We start from the raw sequence: 22,066 nt of genomic DNA, 5'->3' as shown, positions 1-22,066 counted from the left end.
ACGTGCGGTAAATTCAGAGGACACACGACTTTCTTCGCCTCCTCGAAACTGGTCGGGCACTTGTTCCCCTTGGGAAGACTTTCGTGCCAGAATGACATGTTCTCGTCGAAGCATGCGTCGGTCATTTTGTGTTTTACCTTCATCTCCAAATCCATGAGCGTTACTTTCAGGCGGGTATCCTCGGGTCTGCATCCTTCATACAATGGAGTAACTGCGTCTATCTCCAGTTGATCCAGCTTGGCTTTCTCTCGGGCGGCAGCTCTTGTGTTATCCGTCTGCTTGAGAAGCAGCTCTTGAATATGAGGGTCCTGCACCCAGCCCATCGATGGTCCATCGTCGTCTGCTCCTCCGGCATCTAGATCTTCATGATCATGCCCTTCGTCTGCTCCGGCATCTTCCTCATCATCATGTCCGGCATCTGCTACATGATGACTGTGTACAACATCACCGTCGTGATCATGTCCTAGAGATTCTTCGTCTTCTCGCCCGCCCGAGCCGCGGTGGTTGTCTTGCTGCCCTTCCTCATTTCTTGTCGGGCCCCCATGGACGACTTCATAGTCATCTTCATCACCTTGCCACCGATAGCCATCCATGAAACCACGCAAGAGCAGGTGGTCCCGCACCTACCCGGAATCCGGGTCCGCAATAAGGCTCTTCAGCTTGCATCTTCGACACGGACATCTTATCTCTGTCTCGTTCTTTTGAAGCATCTCGGCCTTCGCGGAGCTCAAAAACCTATTCATGATGCCTTCGGTCATCATGCAGACCATGGTCGCCTGCGGGGTAGAGCAAAACCATATTTTAGAACCAAGAAAAATTTTGGCATGACTTTCCCTAAAAATAGGACCAAAAAGAATGCATAGTGCCAAAATTCTCACCGAAACGGAAATGAATCAACATTCCGGCAAAATATTGGCAACTATCGCATTTCAAATACCGGTACCTGCAAACACAAACATATATGCAACACCACAAACATATGCAACACCACAAACATACATAGATCTAGCTAGGCCACAAAAAGTGCATGTGCACATTGTTGGAGCGAGCTAGGGAGAAAAAAAGTAGATCTACAACATGAAGATAGCTTTCCCCTTACTTACCTATCAAAAAAAGGTAATTTCAACACTTAATTTTGATGAATCTATGGTGCAAATGAGGTGAGGAGGTGGAGGCAGCCGACAAGCTTAGAGAAGGAGGTGGGGGGAATGAAGTGGGGAAAGTGAGTGTGTAGGTGTGGCTGTCCAAAAATATCTAGCTGGTCCCAGTTTACTAATGGCGCACCACAGAGACATGCGCCATTAGTAACCCAACATACTAATGGCGCACCACACAGACATGCGCCATTAGTAGTTTTGCAAAAAAGTAAAAAATAATATTTTTTATACTAATGGTGCACCGTGGCACAGTGCGCCGTTACTAGTTTAAACTAGTAATGGCGCACTATGCAACGGTGCGCCATTAGTAGTTTTGCAAAAAAAAGTAAAAAAAAATATAGTAGTGGCGCACTCTATGGCTGGTGCGCCATTAGTAGTTCTAACTACTAATGGCGCACTCTGCCCGGATGCGCCATTAGTATGTTTGAAAAAATGAAAAAAAAACATTTTGTTACTAGTGGCGCACCGTGTGCCTGGTGTGCCATTAGTGTCTTCCACACTAATGGCGCACCAACAGATGGTGCGCCATTAGTAAATAGTAATGGCGCACCACATGTCTGGTGCGCCATTAGTGTCAATTCCATCTATAGCCCTTTTCCTAGTAGTGTTGGCGACATTGCGCTCCTCCTCCAGGGCGTCTATGTTGTCCTGCCGATCGAGCTCGGCCTCTCTCTCTCTCTCTCTTCATACATGCGCACTCGAGGTGAATCATGAATAATGTCGCAGGGTAATACTGCCTTTGTGTCGTACACCATGAAAAAGCGGGTGTATCCGGTAGTGTGATTGGGCGTGGTCCGTAGCCCCCAGAGTACGGAGTCGAGCTCCTCAACCCAATGTTTGTCTGATTCCTTCAAAGACCGCACTAGTCCGGGTTTAATGCCGCTCATAATAAGACCATTGGCCCATTCGACTTGGCCGTTTGTCTGTGGATGATAGACAAAGGCGTAATCGAGCTTGATGCCCAGATTAGTGCACCAGGTTTTCACTTCGTCGGCTATGAAATTGGAGCCTTTATCCATGATGATGTTGTGCGGAACACCATAATGGTGTATGACGCCAGATATAAAGTCTATTACTGGCCCGGACTCGGGCATTTTAATTGGTTTGGCCTCTATCCACTTGGTGAATTTATCCACCATGACCAGCAGATATTTTTTCTTATGGCTTCCTCCTTTAAGGGGTCCAACCATATCCAGTCCCTAGACCGCAAAAGGCCAAGTGATGGCGATTGTTTGTAGGGTGGTGGGGGGCATATGGCTTTGGTTGGCGAAGAGTTGGCATCCAACGCAACGTTGGACAAGGTCCCGTGCATCCACTCGGGCAGTCGGCCAATAGAACCCTGTACGGAAGGCCTTGCTAAAAAGGGCCCGAGCTGCGGCATGGTGCCCGCCGAGACCGGCATGAATCTCAGCCAGGAGCTGCCGCCCCTCCTCCTCGGAGATACATCTTTGAAGGACTCCGGTAGCGCTTTTCTTATAGAGCTCTCCGTGACCTTGTACGCCTTCGAACGCCGGACAATGCGGCGGGCTTCATTCTGGTCCTCAGGAAGCTCCTTCCTGTTAAGGTAGGCCAGGAAGGGTTCAGTCCATGGGGCAATGACTGACATGATGAGATGCGCTGACGGTGGAATTTCGGTGGCTGAGCCTCCGATAATGTCGCTGTTTTCGGAATATGGGGTTATGTTCGGATTCGGACTAGTGTTGCCGTTTTCCCCCTACCACACCATGGATGGCTTAAAAAGCCTTTCCAGAAAGATATTAGGTGGGCGGGGTCGCACTTAGCGCCGATATGAGCAAGAACGTCCGCCGCTTGATTACTCTCTCGAGCCACATGATGGATCTGGAGCCCCTCGAACCAGGCCGACATTTTATGATGGCATTACGATAACCTGCCATCTTCGGATCTTTGGCGTCGAAGTCTCCATTTATTTGAGATATTGCAAGGTTTGAGTCCCTGCGCACTTCTAGGCGTTGTATGCCCATGGAGACAGCCATCCGGAGACCATGCAATAAGGCCTCGTATTCGGCTGCATTGTTGGAGTCTGTGTATAGTATTTGGAGTACGTACTGAATGACGTCTCCAGTAGGTGACGTGAGAACGACGCCCGCCCCCAGCACTGCCAGCATTTTGGAGCCATTGAAATACATAACCCAATTGGAATATGTGCCATACTCTTTAGGGAGTTCGGCCTCTGTCCATTCGGCAACGAAGTCGGCCAGTACTTGGGATTTAATAGCTCGACGTGGTGTGTATGTAATATCAAATGGGAGGAGCTCAATGGCCCATTTGGCAATCTGGCCCATGGCATCGCGGTTGTTTATAATGTCATTGAGTGGTACTTCGGAAGCCATCGTGATCGAACGCTCCTGGAAGTAGTGACGGAGCTTTCGGGATGCCATGAAGACTGCGTATGCTATCTTTTGATAATGGGGTTATTGGGATTTGCATGGTGTAAGGACAGTGGATACGTAGTATACTGGCTTCTGAAGCGGGAATTTGTGTCCGTGCTATTCTCATTCAACGATGAGCACGATGCTCACTACCTGATGTGTTGCCAATATGTATAATAACATCGGTTCACTGACGTTTGGCGCGGCTAGGATTGGGTTGCTCGCAAGAAGGGTTTTTATTTCCTCCAGTCCGGCTGTTGCCGCGTCTGTCCACTCGAAGTGATCGGTTCGCCATAGAAGGCGATAGAGTGGCAGTGCCTTTTCTCCCAATCTGGAGATAAAGCGGCTTAGAGCTGCCATGCAACCCGCGAGCTTTTGGACTTGTTTAAGCTCTGTTGGCATATCCAATTGTGACAGAGCTCGGATTTTGGCTGGATTTGCTTCAATTCCTCTGTTGGAAACGATGAAGCCCAGCAGTTTTCTAGCGGGGACGCCGAAAACGCACTTTTCCGGATTGAGCTTAATGTCATATGCGTGGAGGTTATCAAATGTGAGACGTAAATCGTCTATTAGTGTTTCGACGCACCTAGTTTTGATGACGACGTCGTCCACATAAGCTTCAACTGTCTTGCCCATCTGTTTCTCCAGGCATGTTTGAATCGTGTGTTGGTATGTGGCGCCGGTGTTCTTGAGCCCGAAGGGCATGGTGTTGAAGCAGAATGGCCCATATGGGGTAATGAATGTTGTTGAAGCTTGATCGGACTCCTTCATTTTAATTTGATGGTATCCGGAATATGCATCAAGGAAACACAGTGAGTCATGCCCTGCGGTAGCATCAATGATTTGATCGATTTGGGGGAGGGGGAAGGGATCCTTAGGGCAAGCCTTATTGAGGTCTTTAAAATCGACGCACAACCGCCAGGATTTGTCCTTCTTTGGTACCAGCACCAGGTTTGCCAGCCAGTCTGGATGTTTTATTTCTCTGATGAATCCGGCCTTAATTAGCTTGGACAGCTCCTCCCCCATAGCTTGGCGTTTGGGCTTGGAAAAGCACCGCAATGCTTGTTTGATTGGTTTGTGTCCCTTTATGATATTAAGGCTATGTTCGGCCAGCTCACGTGGGATTCCAGGCATGTCAGAAGGGTGCCAGGCAAATATATCCCAGTTTTCATGAAGGAAATCCCTTAGTGCGGTGTCGACTGTTGGGTCTAGTTGTGCTCCAATAGATGGTGTCTTCTTGGGGTCCGTTGGGTGGACCTGGAATTTGACTATTTCTTCTGCCGGTTTGAAGGAGGTGGATTTGGGTCATTTGTCTAAGACCACATCATCCCTATCCACCGTGGAGCGCAGTGTGGTTAATTCTTCGGCCGCGAGGGCTTCAGATAATGCCTCAAGGGCCAGGGATGCGGTTTTGTTTTCGGCGCGGAGTGCTATGTCCGGATCACTGACAAGAGTGATTATGCCATTTGGTCCGGGGATTTTGAGCTTCATGTACCCGTAATGAGGTATAGCTTGGAAGCGTGTAAAAGCATCCTGCCCCAACAGGGCATGGTATCCGCTGCTGAAAGGAGCCACTTGGAAGGTGATTTCTTCGGACCGATAATTCTCCGATGTGCCGAATACCACGTAAAGTGTGATTTTTCCCACACACCGCGCCTCCCTACTGGAAATAATTCCTCGGAAAGTCGTGCTGCTTTGCTTGATGCGGCTCCTGTCTATTTCCATTTTGTGGAGTGTATCCTCATAGATGAGGTTTAGTCTGCTGCCACCGTCCATGAGGACCTTGGTGAGTCGAAAGCCGTCCACGATGGGATTGAGGACTAAAGCGGCTGGTGCTCGGATTGTCCTGTATTTTGGTTCGTCGCCGGCATTAAAGGTTATAGCCGTGTCGTTCCAAGGGTTTACTGTGGCGATTTGACAGACTTCGCGAGGCCGCGAAGTGCCCTTTTGCGCTTATTGTTTGAAGCGAATGTCTCGAAGACCGTCCGTACTCTGGGGTCGTTGTCTTCTGGAGGGTGTTGCTCTGGGGTGTTTTTGGTAAGGATGCCCTCGCCACTTTTGGCTACCTGCCGGAGTATCCAACATGTTCTAAGGCTGTGGGTTGGTATGGTATTCGGTGTTGTGTGTTGTGTGTATTTTGCATGGGCCATTGAACCATCCCTCCAGAATGATTCCGCACCGCGTAATGGGTTTGTATTTCTTGGCTATTGGACTGGGCGCGTCACGGGGATGCGCCCTTTTCGCCTGGACCAGTGGTTGAGTTGGGACCGATGGCTCCCAATAAGTTGCCTGATCCCTCCAGGCGCTTTCCATTGCGTTGTACTTCTGTACGATAGTTGCCAAGTCAGCGAAGTGTAGTATGCGGCGGCGATTAATGGCATTGAGGATTCCTTCGTTCATGCAATTGTTGTGGAACGCTGATATCGCATCCTCGTCGCGGCAATCTTTAACCTTGTCCTTGACAAGGAGGAATCTAGCCCAGAAGTGGTGGACCGTTTCCTGAGACTTCTGTTGTATGCTCCTGAGAGCGTTTATGTCTGGGTGGGTGGGTCGAATTGGATCTGGACCCTGACCCGGTCGATGATCTGGAGTCTAAAGTTTTTCCAGACTTAGCAGTCCGGGCTCCGAAGTATCTTCTGGTTGCCTTTGCCTGCCATCTGATTCTATGTTCGGAAGGACGGTCACCTCCTTTTGCGGGTGGGTATCCGGCTCTGCAGGGTCGGCGATCAGTACGTAGTTCGTCTTCAGTATAGGGGAAGAGTCGCCGCCTTGCTCCCTGACTACCGCTATCTGGTGGGTGATCGACGGAGATTTGATTTCTCTTTGGTCGGGTTTGAGCCCGATCCGATCGTAATCTGTGGCGATTCCCAAGGCGGCAATACGATCAAGGAGCTCGTTTAAAGATGAAAACTCTGACGGATCCATCTGCTTGGAGTGTTTGGGGTCGATACGAAGAGGATTTTCAATGGCCCGGGAGGTCATCGTCAGCTTAATGGCCGAACGGGCGGTCATAGTAAAGCTGCCCAACCGGAGGGTTTGGCCTGGGGCCAGTTCTCCTCCGGTAGTGATATTGTCTTTAAGGACGAGGCGAGTCATCGATCCTGTTGTAGACGGCACAGTGGAACTCTCAATGAAAGCACCAGTGTCGGTGTCAAAACCGGCGAATCTCGGGTAGGGGCTCCCGAACTGTGCATCTAAGGTCGATGGTAACAGGAGACAGGGGACACGATGTTACCCAGGTTCAGGCCCTCTCTATGGAGGTAATACCCTACTTCCAGCTTGATTGATCTTGATAGATATGAGTATTACAAGAGTTGATCTACCATGAGATCGTAATGGCTAAACCCTAGAAGTCTAGCCTGTATGACTATGGTAATGAGTATTCAGCCTATCTACGGACCTAGCCCTCCGGTTTATATAGCCACGAGAGGGATCTAGGGTTACACAAGGTCGGTTACAGAGAAAGGAATCTACATAGTTGGCCGCCAAGCTTGCCTTCCACGCCAAGGAAAGTCCCATCCGGACACGGGTGCAGTCTTTGGTCTTCGTTTCTTCATAGCCGATCAGTCCCGCCCATGGCTAACAGGCCGGACGCCCGAGGACCCCATAGTCCAGGACTCCCTCAGCGTGTGCCACCCATGCTACTACTATTTCGTACACGCGCTACTACTAATGAAATAGTAGTAGCATGCCCATACTACCAACGCTACTAGTATCCTAAATACTAGTAGCGAGCAGTTTTTTCCCACACTACTACTATCTTATTAGAAATTAAAAAAAAATCAATCAATTCCATTCTATCACACAATTGCCGTATCTACTATCACAGTTCCTCATTGTAGAGGAAACTCATGTGTAATTCATATCTTTTACATAAGTAAGAGTGTAAACACAGTGTTGTACGTGTCAGCTACCTACGTAAGTGGTTCTTGCCATGGAAATTCAAAACTTTACCACTACTTCTAGACGTCAGAGACTGAGACACATTGTTATGGTCCAATCCAAAAATTGGCTCACTCGTCAATGCGTGGCACCTTCCCGGCCTGATCTCGTGGCCTGCAGCTGTGACGAAACACTTGACCGATGGCAGCTGCCGCCTTGAGTTGTGATGCCGTCACGTCCCTCTCCCTAGCCCTCAGATCAAGAAGGCCCCGGTCAATGTCGGCCTCGTGCCACGCCACCAGCGGATGGAGGAAGCCATCATACATGTGCCCCGCACCCTGAAATCCGAACACCATTAAGATTCAGATTTAGAATTGTCCACATACCGAATCAAGTCTATCTGAAATGTTGATCATCTCTCGGGCTCGGGGTGTCTGATCGACTGCTTACCCGTGTGTTGTGGTGCCAAAGGTAGATGACGAGCAGCAGCTTCGCCTCTCCGTACATCGGCAGACACGACACCGTCCAGTCCACGAACCTCTCGACGACCGTCGGCATCACCACCAGAACCCTGCAGCATTACCAACAGAGGTTCAGAAACTTCAGATTCTTCATAAGATTGACATGGAAAAATAATGCGACGCATGTTGATGAAAAAGACAATCAGTGAAAAAGACAAGGAGCATACTAACCCCTTCAGGTAGTGAAAATATAATGTAGAGCAGTAAAAGTGGAACATGGCTCAGCTTTGCATTGATAGGGATGGATATACAATTGGGGATCCACTAGGTAAATAAATAATTCTCATAAATCAACAACATTATCTGCATTTAACATACTATAAAAAGTGTCTGACATCCTTGAGGAAAACCCAAACATTGCTACCTTCTTCGGGGCTCGAGCATGAACTGATGCACTCTGCTTCTTGTACATACGGCTGTGCTGCACCGGTGTTTATGCAAGAGGCTCAGTGTTAAAATAACACTGAATTTACTATGATAGGGGATTGATACGTCTCCAACGTATCTACTTTTCCAAACACTTTTGCCCTTGTTTTGGACTCTAACTTGCATGATTTGAATGGAACTAACCCGGACTGACGTTGTTTTCAGCAGAATTACCATGGTGTTATTTATGTGCAGGAGCAAACATTCTCGGAATGACCTGAAACTTCATGGAGACACTTTTCAGAAAATAAGAAAAATACCTGCCAAAGATGAAGGCCAGGGGGCCCACCACCTTGCCACGAGGGTGGGGGCGCGCCCCCTACCTCGTGGGCCCCCTATTGCCTCTCCGACTCCACCTCCACCTCCATATATTGAGTTTCGGGGAGAAAAAATCAGAGAGAAGAAATCATCGCGTATTATGATATGGAGCCACCGCCAAGCCCTAAAACCTCTTGGGAGGGCTGATCTGGAGTCCGTTCGGGGCTCCGGAGAGGGAAATCCGTCGCCATCGTCATCATCAACCATCCTCCATCACCAATTTCATGATGCTCACCGCCGTGCGTGAGTAATTCCATTGGAGGCTTGCTGGACGGTGATGGGTTGGATGGGATCTATCATGTAATCGAGTTAGTTTTGTTAGGGTTTGATCCCTAGTGTCCACTATGTTCTGAGATTGATGTTGCTATGACTTTGCTATGCTTAATGCTTGTCACTAGGGCCCGAGTGCCATGATTTCAGATCTGAACCTATTATGTTTTCATCAATATATGAGTGTTCTTGAACCTATCTTGCAAGTCTATAGTCACCTATTATGTGTTATGATCCGTTAACCCCAAAGTGACAATAATCGGGATACTCACCGGTGATGACCGTAGTTTGAGGAGTTCATGTATTCACTGTGTGTTAATGTTTTGTTCCGGTTCTCTATTAAAAGGAGGCCTTAATATCCCTTAGTTTCCGTAAGGACCCCGCTGCCACGGGAGGGTAGGACAAAAGATGTCATGCAAGTTCTTTTCCATAAGCACGTATGACTATGTTCGGAATACATGCCTACATTATATCAATGAACTGGAGCTAGTTCTGTGTCACCCTAGGTTATGACTGTTACAAGATGAACCGCATCCGGCATAATTCTCCATCACCGATCCATTGCCTACGAGCTTTCCATATATTGTTCTTCACTTATTTACTTTTCCGTTTCTATTGCCATCATCACTACAAAATACCAAAAACATTATTTTTACTACTATTACCTTTTGCTACCGTTACCATCACTATCATATTACTTTCCTACTAAACACTTTGCTGCAGATATTAAGTTTCCAGGTGTGGTTGAATTGACAACTCAGCTGCTAATACTTGAGAATATTCTTTGGCTCCCCTTGTGTCGAATCAATAAATTTGGGTTGAATACTCTACCCTCGAAAACTATTGCGATCCCCTATACTTGTGGGTTATCAAGACTATTTTCTGGCGCCGTTGCGTGGGAGCATAGCTCTATTCTTTGAGTCACTTGGGATATATATCTACTTATCATTATGAAGAACTTGAGAGATCCAAAAACCAAGATCTATCCCTCAACTACGAGGGGAGGTAAGGAACTGCCATCTAGCTCTACACTTGATTCACCTTCTGTTTTGAGTAAGCTTGCGACACCTACACCTGCTTCTGCTATTCGTTCTGATATGTCGCATGTTATTGATGATGCCACTTCTGCTATGCATGATACTTATGATGAAACTACCTCTATGCCTAATACTACTATGCCACTTAGTGCTTTTCTTGATGAACAGCTTGCTAGGGCTAGAGAAATTGAAAATATTGAATCTGATGATACTGATGAAAGTGATGATGAAGAACCACTTGACATTCCTAAGGGTTATGTTTTTGATCAAGATGCTTCTTTAGCTATTTTAGCTTGCAGTAATAGAACTGAACTAAAAAATTATTAGCTAAATGGAGCAAGCAATCTCTAAATGCTAGAATGAAACCTGACCCTGCTTTTTCTACTTCACCTATCTTTGTTACTGATAAGGTTTATGAATTCTCTATTGATCCTGATATAATTACTTTGGTTGAATTTGATCCTTTTCATGGTTATGAATCTGAAACTGTTGTGGCACATCTTACTAAACTGAATGATATAGCTACCCTGTTCACTAAAGATGAGAGAACTCGCTACTTTTATATCCTTAAAATATTTCTATGCTCATTAAAGGGTGATGCTAAGATATGGTTTAATTCTCTTGATCCTGGTTGTGTGCGTAGTCCCCAGGATATGATTTATTACTTCTCTGCTAAATATTTCCCTGCTCATAAGAAACAAGCTGCTTTAAGGGATATATATAATTTAGTGCAAATTGAAGAAGAGAGTCTCCCACAAGCTTGGGGGAGGCTTCTCCAATTACTTAATGCTTTGCCTGATCATCCTCTTAAGAAAAATGAAATACTTGATATCTTTTATAATGGACTAACCGATGCCTCCAGAGATTACCTGGATAGTTGTGCTGGTTCTGTTTTCAGGAAAAGAACACCGGATGAAGCTGAAATTCTATTGAATAATATGTTGACAAATGAAAATAATTGGACACCTCCGGAGCCAATTCCTGAGCCTATTCCTAAACCAACTCCGAAGAAGAGGGGTATTCTATTTCTCAGTCCCGAAGATATGCAAGAGGCAAAGAAATCTATGAAAGAAAAGGGTATTAAAGCTGAAGATGTTAAGAAATACATGGACTTAATCTGCCGCATGTTGAAGAAACATATAATCTTAATCCTTTACCTATTGAAGAAACTCATGGTCTTGATAACCCGGCACATGTAGTAAAGGTAAATTCTCTCTATAGATATGATAAAGCTATAATCCCATTTACTAAAATTGCTAGCCCATGCTTAGATGAGTTTGATAAATTTATGGCTAAGCAAGAAGATTTTAATGCTTATTTTGGTAGACAATTAAAATACAATTCAAATATGCTTGGACACTTGGGTGATTATATGGCTAATGTCAAAGGTCAACTTAAACTTATTAGTAAACATGCTTCTATGGTTACCACTCAAGTAGAACAAGTACTTAAAGCTCAAAATGATTTGCTCAATGAATTGAATAGTAAAGATAATGATAATGCTGTTAGAGTGGCTACTAGAACTGGTAGAATGAATCAGGAACCTTTGTATCCTGAAGGCCACCCTAAGAGAATTGAGCAAGATTCTCAGAGAAATAATATAAATGTACCTAGTTCTTCTAAAAAGAAGAAAACGAAAAATGATAGGACTTTGCATGCTTCTAGTGATCCTATTATTGAAACACCTGAGAATCCAAATGATATCTCTATTTATGATGCTGAAACACAATCTGGTAATGAACCTGAAACTAGTGATAATGTTCATGATGATGCTCAACCTAGTAATGATAATAATATAGAAAGTGAACCTGATGTTGATCTTGATAACCCACAATCAAAGAATCAACGTTATGATAAGAAAGACTTCGTTGCTAGGAAACATGGTAACGAAAGAGAGCCTTGGGTTCAGAAACCCATGCCCTTTCCTCTCAAACCATCCAAGTAAAAGGATGATGAGGATTTTGAGCGCTTTGCAGAAATGATTAGACCTATCTTTTTGCATATGCGATTAATTGATATGCTCAAAACCAATCCTTATGATAAGTACATGAAAGATATAATTACAAATAAAATAAAGATACCGGAAGCTGAAATTTCCACCATGCTTGCTAATTATACTTTTAAGGGTGGAATACCAAAGAAACTTGGAGATCCAGGAGTACCCACTATACCATGCTCCATTAAAAGAAACTATGTTAAAACTGCTTTATGTGATCTTGGAGCCGGTGTTAGTGTTATGCCTCTCTCTTTATATCGTAGACTTGATTTGAATAAGTTGACACCTACTGAAATATCTTTGCAAATGGCTGATAAATCAACTGCTATACCTGTCGGTATTTGTGAGGATGTGCCTGTTGTAGTTGCAAATGTTACTATTTTAACGGACTTTGTTATTCTTGATATTCCCGAGGACGATAGTATGTCTATTATTCTTGGAAGACCCTTTTTGAATACTGCAGGGGCTATTATTGATTGCACTAAAGGCATTGTCACTTTTCATGTTAATGGCAATGAGCGTACGGTACACTTTCCGAGGAAACAACCTCAAGTTCATAGTATCAACTCTATTGGAAAAATTCCATCGATTATATTTGGAGGTTTTGAATTTCCCTCTTCCTACTGTCAAGAAGAAATATGATATTCTTATTATTGGGGATGTGCATATCCCCATTGAGGTAACATAGTGTTATTCGAAATTTCTCCGGTTCCATGTTATTCGGAATGAGTTCATTAACAAGACTTGATCAACCTTGTTAGAGGATCCCTTTTGATGATCATGAGATGGATGAAACTAGAAGCCACAACCTTCTGTATCCCACTTTTACTTTCTGTTATTTATATTAAATAAAATAAAAATAAATATTTGTCTGTCTGTTATCTGATTATCTGTGCAATACAAAAATACCTCGAAAATAAAAGTTCTCCAAATGCGCTAAAAATTAAATATGATTGTTTCTAGAATATTTGGGGATTTATGGAACTGAGAACACACCAGGGGGCCAGCCACCTGCCCACGAGGGTGGAGGGCGCGCCCACCCCTCTAGGGCACGCCCCCTGCCTCGTGGGCCCACGGTGGCCCTCCTCCTTATCCTTTCACCCACACACTTCATCTTCCTCCCCCAAACACGAATATCCAGCTCAAGCACGAGTTCTAGCTCATTTTGCTGCCATTTTCCATCTCCTTGCTCAAAGCACCTCTCACAAAACTGCTTGGGGAGATTGTTCCTTGGTATGTGACTCCTCCATTGGTCTAATTAGTTTTTGTTCTAGTGCTTTATTCATTGCAAATTTTTGCTGCTTAGGTGACCCTGTTCTTGAGTTTGCATGTCAAATTTATATGGTCAAAAGTAGTTTTGATGCATGATATAGGCCCTAGGCACTTGTAGGAGTAGTTGCTATCAATATTATTAAGTTTGGTTTACTTTAATTTTGGAGTTACTAAAAATTTCAGAATTTTTTAGAAAATGATGAGGAGACTATTGAGGGGCTCATCGAGCCAAAGCTCGAAGGAAAAGGCACCGAAGCCTAAGTATAATTTGCCGCGCACCGCGGAGGTTCGGGCGTGTGAATGGCCTTCCAAGGATTTCTTGAGAGCAGCCGGGATTTATGAAGATTTTCATGAGTTGGCTCAGACCGCAGGCCTTACCGCTTTCCTTCACGACCAATGCGATCAGTATCTCTTGCTCACAAATACCTTTGTGCAAAACTTCCATTTCCATTCTAGGAACTCACCACCTATGGTGGAGTTTCATTTATATGATGAGCATAAGGAGATGTCACTTTATGATTTTTGTCGGATTTGTCTAGTCCCTTTTAAGGGCAAGACAGAAGAACCACATCGTGATGATGTGGAGGGTTTTATTGATACTATCACTGTAGGGGAAACTAGGAAAGTTTCCGATGCACGAATCACTAGCATACATTTTCCTGTTTTACGTTACTTTGCATTATTTGCTAGTCGTTGCTTAATCGGTCGCGGAAACTGTAGAAACCTGAGTATCCCTGATATTATTATTTTACACCACGGTTTATACGGTTATAACTCTTTTAGTATGGGCGGCATTATTGCCAAACGGTTGAGTCTGAACCGTACCAAAAGCCCCATCTTTGGAGGCATCTATGCTACACGCCTAGCTGCACATTTTAACATACCTATTAGGCATGCTGAGAAGGAAGAAAAAGTGTTGCCTCATGTTTATCTAGATTATAAAAGTATGGCAGCACATAATTTTATTATTAAGAATAGGGCAGGAGAGCTTAAATATCAATTGTTCTTTAATAAACATCATCCTGAGACTATTACCTTGCCTGCTCCTTCTTTTTTTGATTTGACTGTAGGCACGTACCTTGTTCCGTTGACGGCTATTCACGCCTACCGGAACCCTGCACCAGCTGAGGAGCCAGAGCCGGAACCACAATTTGATCCCTCACGACAGTCTAATTATCAGTGGGATCCGGAGATGATTGCCAGCCAATGGCAATCGGAGCCTTCCTCTTCCTCATCACAGTACGACCCCAACTATTATTATGGATATCTGCCAGGCCAGCCGTGGCCATAGACCAACTTAGGCCAAAAGCCTAAGCTTGGGGGAGTACGTATTTCCCACCGACATTACATTTATGTTCACACACTCATTGCTAGATGTCGGTGCTCATACTTTTTCATTGTATCATCCATGCTAGTTTATTTTCCTTTTTATGCTTTATTCTTGTGTGCTTAATAAATCTTAAGAAAAACCAAAAAATTAGTTGTAGCTTTTAATTAGTTTGCTTTACATGCTTGCAGTAGTAATTAAAAAGAAAACCCAAAAAGATTTCATGTTCTTCTTTTGCTTGTTGGGAGCTTTCCCGTGTAAATAGTTTTATTTGTTTTCTTTTCCTTGGGGGTCGATAGGAGAAGACCATAATTAAATTGTTGAAGAGGCTCTTATATGCATTATTGTTGATCTGACAAAAGAGCCCATATTGCCTTGTCTTCTCCTGTTTATTGAATGCTTGCAGATTCCAGCTTAGTCCAATGCACGTGCACTATTATTATTATTCACATCGTTCGGTCGTGCAAGTGAAGGGCAATTATGATGATATATGATGGACTGACTAAGATGAGAAAAGCTGGTATGAACTCAACCTCTTTTATTTTTGTAAATATGATTAGTTCATCGTTCCTGATTCAGCCTATTATGAATAAACATGTTTGCAATGACAACTAGAGATCATAGTTTCTTATACCATGCTCGATTAGCTATGAGTTATAATGGTTTACCTTGCTTGCCAACATGCTATTAAAATGGTTATGATGTGGTATGATAGGGTCGTATCGTCCTCTGAATGATTTAAGTGACTTGACTTGGCACGTGTTCACGCTTGTAGTTGAAACAAAATCAACATAGCCTTCATGATATTTATGTTCATGGTGGATTATATCCTACTCATGCTTGCATTCGGTGTTGATTAATTTTAATGCATGTTCATGACTGTTGTCGCTCTCTAGCTGGTCGCTTCCCAGTCTTTTGCTAGCCTTCACCTGTACTAAGCGGGAATACTGCTTGTGCATCCAAATCCTTTAAACCCCAAAGTTATTCCACATGAGTCCACTATACCTACCTATATACGGTATCTACCTGCCGTTTTGTATGTGCCAAACTCTAAACCTTCAAATAAATATCATGTTTTGTATGCTCGAATAGCTCATGTATCAACTAGGGATGTCTGTATCTTCCATGTTAGGTGGGTTATTCTCAAGAGGAGTGGACTCCGCTCCTCACTCACGAGATGAATGGCTGGTCACCGGGATGCCCAGTCCCATGCTTTATGCAAACTAAATCAAAATAATTGCAAACAAAACTCCCCCTAGGACTCTTGTTAGTTGGAGGCACTCGTTGTTTCGAGCAAGCCATGGATTGATGCTTGTTGGTGGAAGGGGGAGTATAAACTTTACCATTCTGTTTGGGAACCACCTATAATGTGTGTACCATGGAAGATATCGCCATCTCTTGGTTGTTATGTTGACAATGAAAGTATACCGCTCAAAATATTATTCACGTCTGTTTCAAAATCGAGCTCTGGCACCTCTACAAATCCCTACTTCCTTCTGCGAAGGGCCTATCTATTTACTTTTATGCTGAGTCATCATCCTCTTATTAAAAAGCACCAGTTGGAGAGCACCGCAGTCATTTGCATTCATTACTGTTAGTTTACATTGAGTATGACTTGACTGGATCTCTTTTACCATGAATTACAATGTCTAGTCAGTCCTTGTTCTTTAAAGATGCTCTGCATTTATGTTTCGCGGTCTCAGAAAGGGCTAGTGAGATACCATCCTGTTATATCATATTATGATTGTTTTGAGAAAGTGTTGTCATCCGAGATTTATTATTATGGCTCGCTAGTTGATTATGCTATTGATATGAGTAAACTTGAGACCTATGCGTTATTGCGAATGTGGTTAGTTATAATCTTTGCTGAAAACTTGAATGCTGGATTTACATATTTACAAACAACAAGAGCAAACAGAGTTAGTAAAAGTTTTTCTTTGTCACTTTCAGTTTGTCAACTGAATTGCTTGAGGACAAGCAAAGGTTTAAGCTTGGGGGAGTTGATACGTCTCCAACGTATCTACTTCTCCAAACACTTTTGCCGTTGTTTTGGACTCTAACTTGCATGATTTGAATGGAACTAACCCGGACTGACGTTGTTTTCAGCAGAATTACCATGGTGTTATTTATGTGCTGGAGCAAACATTCTCGGAATGACCTGAAACTTCACGGAGACACTTTTCAGAAAATAAGAAAAATACCTGCCAAAGATGAAGGCCAGGGGGGCCATCACCTTGCCACGAGGGTGGGGGCGCGCCTGCCCCCCTAGGGCGCACCCCCCTACCTCGTGGGCCCCCTGTTGCCTCTCCGACTCCGACTCCACCTCCATATATTGAGTTTCGGGGAGAAAAAAATCAGAGAGAAGAAATCATCGCGTTTTACGATACGAAGCCGCCGCCAAGCCCTAAAACCTCTCGGGAGGGCTGATCTGGAGTCCGTTTGGGGCTCCAGAGAGGGGAATCCGTTGCCATCGTCATCATCAACCATCCTCCATCACCAATTTCATGATGCTCACCGCTGTGCGTGAGTAATTCCATCGTAGGCTTGCTGGATGGTGATGGGTTGGATGGGATCTATCATCTAATTGAGTTAGTTTTGTTAGGGTTTGATCACTAGTATCCACTATGTTCTGAGATTGATGTTGCTATGACTTTGCTATGCGTAATGCTTGTCACTAGGGCCTGAGTGCCATGATTTCAGATCTGAACCTATTATGTTTTCATCAATATATGAGTGTTCTTGATCCTATCTTGCAATTCTATAGTCACCTATTATGTGTTATGATCCGTTAACCCCGAAGTGACAATAATCGGGATACTTACCGGTGATGACCGTAGTTTGAGAAGTTCATGTATTCACTATGTGTTAATGCTTTGTTCTGATTCTCTATTAAAAGGAGGCATTAATATCCCTTAGTTTCCGTAAGGACCCTGCTGCCACGGGAGGGTAGGACAAAAGATGTCATGCAAGTTCTTTTCCATAAGCACGTATGACTATGTTCGGAATACATGCCTACATTATATCAATGAACTGGAGCTAGTTCTGTGTCACCCTAGGTTATGACTGTTACATGATGAACCGCATCCGGCATAATTCTCCATCACCGATCCATTGCCTACGAGCTTTCCATATATTGTTCTTCGCTTATTTACTTTTCCATTGCTATTTCTATCATCACTACAAAATACCAAAAACATTATTTTTACTACTGTTACCTTTTTCTACCATTACCACCACTATCATATTACTTTGCTACTAAACACTTTGCTGCAGATATTAAGTTTCCATGTGTGGTTGAATTGACAACTCAGCTGCTAATACTTGAGAATATTCTTTCGCTCCCCTTGTGTCGGATCAATAAATTTGGGTTGAATACTCTACCCTCGAAAACTGTTGCGATCCTCTATACTTGTGGGTTATCAGGGATGGAATGCCTGAATTCACAATACTAACCTGATTGACCACTTGTTGCTGCACAAATCTATGGTGTTCAGGAGTTCGGTAAAATTGATCAGCCAATATCTGAAACTACTTAAAAGGATGATCCAGAAAGAGATAAGTAATTGTAGAGAAGGTCTGTACTAATGATACTAAATATACTATTCTCAAAAAGTAAATAGAAAACTGAATCCGGTAGGTAGACCTGACAATTGCTGTCTCCATTAACCTTGAGCTCAACCAGGCCATACATCACCATTTTCTAAATTAATGCGCAACAAACTCATTATTAGTGTAAAAGGTGGCCCGCCTTAAGAGGGAACGTAGTAAAGTGAAAGAACTATCACACTGAATAGTAAAAATGGAACGTAGCTCAACACTTGCATTGTAGGAACCGACACATGATCAAACCATGGACATCCACTAAGGAAGATCGATAATTCTGCATTTAACATATTATCTTAACCAGAAACAGGGCAAAATCCAAGAATACCACAAAGAGCAAACAGTTAGCACGTGGATCATCACATTTCAAGTAGAAGCACTACAGGTGAAATCAACTGCTCAGATTAGATATACAAGGGCACACTGCCTATGTGCCCTTGAACTCTCCAATACGAGATCACCAATCCATGCTAAACTACAGCACGCTTGGGATCATGTACACATCAGTCACACCAAGTGTAGATGCACGACTCAGAACAAGTAGTAGCCATAAATAAACAGAGTGAAGCAAACAAATTAACATCAAATCAATCGACCCACTCGGATCACAAACCATATTTGAGCAGTTTTAGAATTCAGCAAATGGGGGAAGCTCACCGGGGGCGTAGAAGCTGAGCATCCAGTTGGCATGGTACCTGACAGACAAAGGAATGTAAATCCATCAGTAATCAGGAGAGGAGAATGCGTGAGGTTACAATCATACATAGGGAGCCATTTCAGTTGCCACATGAACCTCTCGATAAGTACATGGCCTAAGGTACTAGCAAAGCACTGTTGTGCTGTCCACAGATTTATCTGAACCTATGCGACGGCTACACGGAATCTCAATGTGAAGTTGCGCTGGCAGACGGATAAAGATGTCGAGGACGCTCGGTCAGAACAATTTAACAAAGTGAAGTAGTGCAGGGCAATATTGATTAACTGGTGAAAAGACAGTCAAGATCAATTGTAAATTGCCCATGGTCTGCTGGTAATGGATGGATGGTTTACGATGACGGTGCCGCATCGAACATAGCATCGGTCGACGGAGCAAGCAGTTAACCACTAGGCCCCAAGTGTCCTAAAGGAAAGGATCCTACTCGTCTCCCAGCCGCCAAGTTCCATGGGGATTTAGTTCAAACTTTAGACCAGCCGTCTTTCTATAGCTTGTGGTGGAAATTAAAATCAATTAGCGATGCAGGCTTTAAAAACACCCACTTGCAGGCATTTGAGACATCATGCACTGGCATTACAAAACGCCGACTTGCAGGCACGTCTGGTGCATCACGTGAGTAGTGACCCAATACAAGGGGGGAAAGTGATTCGTTTTTCATTTTCGTTAGTCATGACACGGGGTTCACGGCCTTGACATTTACAAGCATGTTACCAATGCCTTGCCATCAGCATCATCACCCAGTTGGTGGCACTTATTCACAAGTTGTGCAGTGAATCCATTGCATCATTTGTTTCCTCTTAGGGGTAACATTGACGTTCTATCCACTTGCATTCAGCATATTTGCAATTGAATCTAATGCCCTAATTCTCTTCTCTTCCACTCTAAAATGTTCTGAAATACATTTTAGCTGGATGCTCACAAGAAGAATATTTAACCTCGCCACCGGCGACAGCCGTCTGAGACGGCGTGTAGTGCCATTACAAAACGTCCACTTGCAGGCAGGCAGGCAGGAGGACAATATTGTTTCAGATACTACGTTTGATGCATCGTGCAAGCAGTCACATGGTTTTCACCCAGGACGAGGAAGGAAGTCTTTAATTTTTCAGTTTTGTCAGTCATGGCATTTTCTTTTTGCGTTCAACCATGCCATCCCGGTGCTGCCCGTAAATGTATTGAACCATTTGCATGTTTCGTTTTGAGCTACGTACCAATTATACATTCATACAGACTAGCACATCTCGAAAAAACGGAGAAAAACAAGTTCTAACAGAGGATGCAGAAACAGATTTGAAGAGAGCGAGCAGCAAGTGAAGGGGAAGGGGAAGGAGTGGGTACCTACATATTCCAACAGAGGCCGGGATGGGGTCTTGGAGGCCGACGTCGTCGTTCTTGCCCGCCGCCGCATTGAGCCTGCTGACGTCGGAGGTTGCCGCCGCCATAGACGGGAGGAGGGACGGACGGCAAGCAGCGGTGATGGTGAGTTGGGAGACTCGCTGTGCCACTGCCAACAACCGCAGCACGAGGTGGCTGGTCTTGGAGGAAGGTGGCACCATGTAGTTGCCCGTCGAGGCCGCCGAGGTGAGCACCGCCCTACCCCTCCTCCGCCGGTCCGGCGCCACGACCACGCGCACTCGGCCACGGCGGGAGCCGCGGGGGAGCGGCGAGGAGGCGAGGGTCCGCGCGAGGGAGGCGGAGGCGGTGGCTTCCATGGGGATTAGAGCGGAGGAAGATGGGAGCTTGGGGGAGTGTTGCGCGCGGCCGGCGTGGGTGATGGCGGCGGCAAGAAGATCGTGGGGAGACGAGCAGGTGAGTTCATGAGAGAGTTTTTTTAGTGATGAGAGAGAGAGTGGTGGGGTGGGAGTGGATCAGGCAGGGGTGGATGGTGCAGACATGCTTAGTAATAGCATGTGGGTCTTACATGCGCTATAGCTACTTACTTAGTAGTAGCGCATGTTTTATATCCCTCGCTACTATTATGGCATGTCCCGGAGGAATGGTGGAGACCACTTCGTAGCAACGCGGGTTTATACCCCTCGCTACTACTAATTAGCGAGGGGTATAAAACCCGCGCTACTACTAATTAGCAGTAGCACCTCTTTTTAGACCACGCTGCTGATAAACTTCTATGTATAGGGTTTTCTCTGGTAGTGTTATGTTGTGTCATCACCTTCTAAAGCAAGCTCCAGAAACTGAGAAGAGCACATTTGTCATGATTTATGCATTGTGTGTAGCTAATGTTGGGTGCATCATGACTGGATCTTTTCTACCATGAATTACAATGTTCAGTCACCACTTGAACTTTGGAGGTGCTCTGCATTTATGTTTTGCGCTCTCAGAATGGGCTAGCGAGATACCACTATTCATATTATATCATGGTTGTTTTGACAACGTGTTGCCGTTTAAGATACATTATTATTGCTCATTGGCTGATTATGTCATTGATATGAGTCATTATAGTCTTTAAGAGTTATTGTTGGCATGGTTAGGTACAATGTTGGCTGAAAACCTGGGTGCTGTTTAAGCTTATTTAAGCAAACAAGAGCAAAAGAGTTTGTAAAAGTTTTTCTTTTTCACTTTCAATTTATCAACTGAATTGCTTGAGGACAAGCAAAGGTTTAAGCTTGGGGGAGTTGATACGTCTCCAATGTATCTACTTTTCCTAACGCTTTTCCTCTTGTTTTGGACTCTAATTTGCATTATCTGAATGAAACTAACCCCGGATTGACGCTGTTTTCAGCAGAACAACCATGGTGTTGTTTTGTGTAGAAATAAAAGTTCTCAGAATGGAACGAAACTTTGCGAGGAATTTTTATATAATATATAAGAATTTCTGGAGCCAAGACCTACCGAAGAGGGGCCTCCTAGGTGGGCACAACCCACCAGGGCGCGCCCCCTCTCCTGGCGCGCCCAGGTGGGTTGTCCCCACCTAGTAGCCCCGCAGACCCTGAAACCAACACTAAAAATTCCTATTTTCGAATAAAAAATCAAGGAGAAAGAATTATCACGATCCACGAGACGGAGCCGCCGCCAAGCCCTGTTCTTTCTTGGGAGGAAAGATCTGGAGTCCGTTTGGGGCTCCAGAGAGGGGGATCTTCGCTCTTCGTCATCACCAACCCTTCTCCATCGCCAATTCCATGATGCTCCCCACCGGG

At 44.6% G+C, this 22,066-nt stretch overlaps 2 protein-coding genes across 4 annotated transcripts; both read right to left on the bottom strand.

Moving 5' to 3' along the window:
- Window positions 1-7,560: 7,560 nt before the first annotated feature.
- Window positions 7,561-8,168, bottom strand: LOC125512562 (putative HVA22-like protein g). The gene is made up of 3 exons (XM_048677656.2): window positions 8,122-8,168; window positions 7,880-8,000; window positions 7,561-7,767 (listed from the first exon to the last, which is right to left on the bottom strand). Exons 1-3 carry the CDS (start codon window positions 8,166-8,168, stop codon window positions 7,561-7,563), a joined length of 375 nt encoding a protein of 124 aa, XP_048533613.2.
- A 9,744-nt stretch (window positions 8,169-17,912) lies between these two features.
- LOC125506088 (uncharacterized) lies at window positions 17,913-20,782 on the bottom strand. 3 transcript variants are annotated; one of them, XM_087524524.1, is made up of 3 exons: window positions 20,250-20,782; window positions 18,857-18,894; window positions 17,913-18,296 (listed from the first exon to the last, which is right to left on the bottom strand). In XM_087524524.1, the coding sequence occupies exons 1-3, from the start codon at window positions 20,621-20,623 to the stop codon at window positions 18,271-18,273; spliced, it is 438 nt and encodes a 145-aa protein (XP_087380650.1). In that variant the 5' UTR covers window positions 20,624-20,782; the 3' UTR covers window positions 17,913-18,270. The 3 variants fall into 3 exon arrangements, with proteins under 3 accessions (XP_087380650.1, XP_087380649.1, XP_048526920.2); XM_087524523.1 differs by having other exon boundaries at window positions 20,254-20,782; XM_048670963.2 differs by lacking the exon at window positions 17,913-18,296 and having other exon boundaries at window positions 18,306-18,894.
- Window positions 20,783-22,066: the final 1,284 nt, after the last annotated feature.

Source organism: Triticum urartu, chromosome 5A (assembly GCF_056163025.1).
Source record: "Triticum urartu cultivar PI428250 chromosome 5A, HENAU_Tu73, whole genome shotgun sequence".
NCBI classification, from domain to species: Eukaryota; Viridiplantae; Streptophyta; class Magnoliopsida; order Poales; family Poaceae; genus Triticum; species Triticum urartu.
This window is presented reverse-complemented; position numbering and strand designations above follow the sequence as displayed.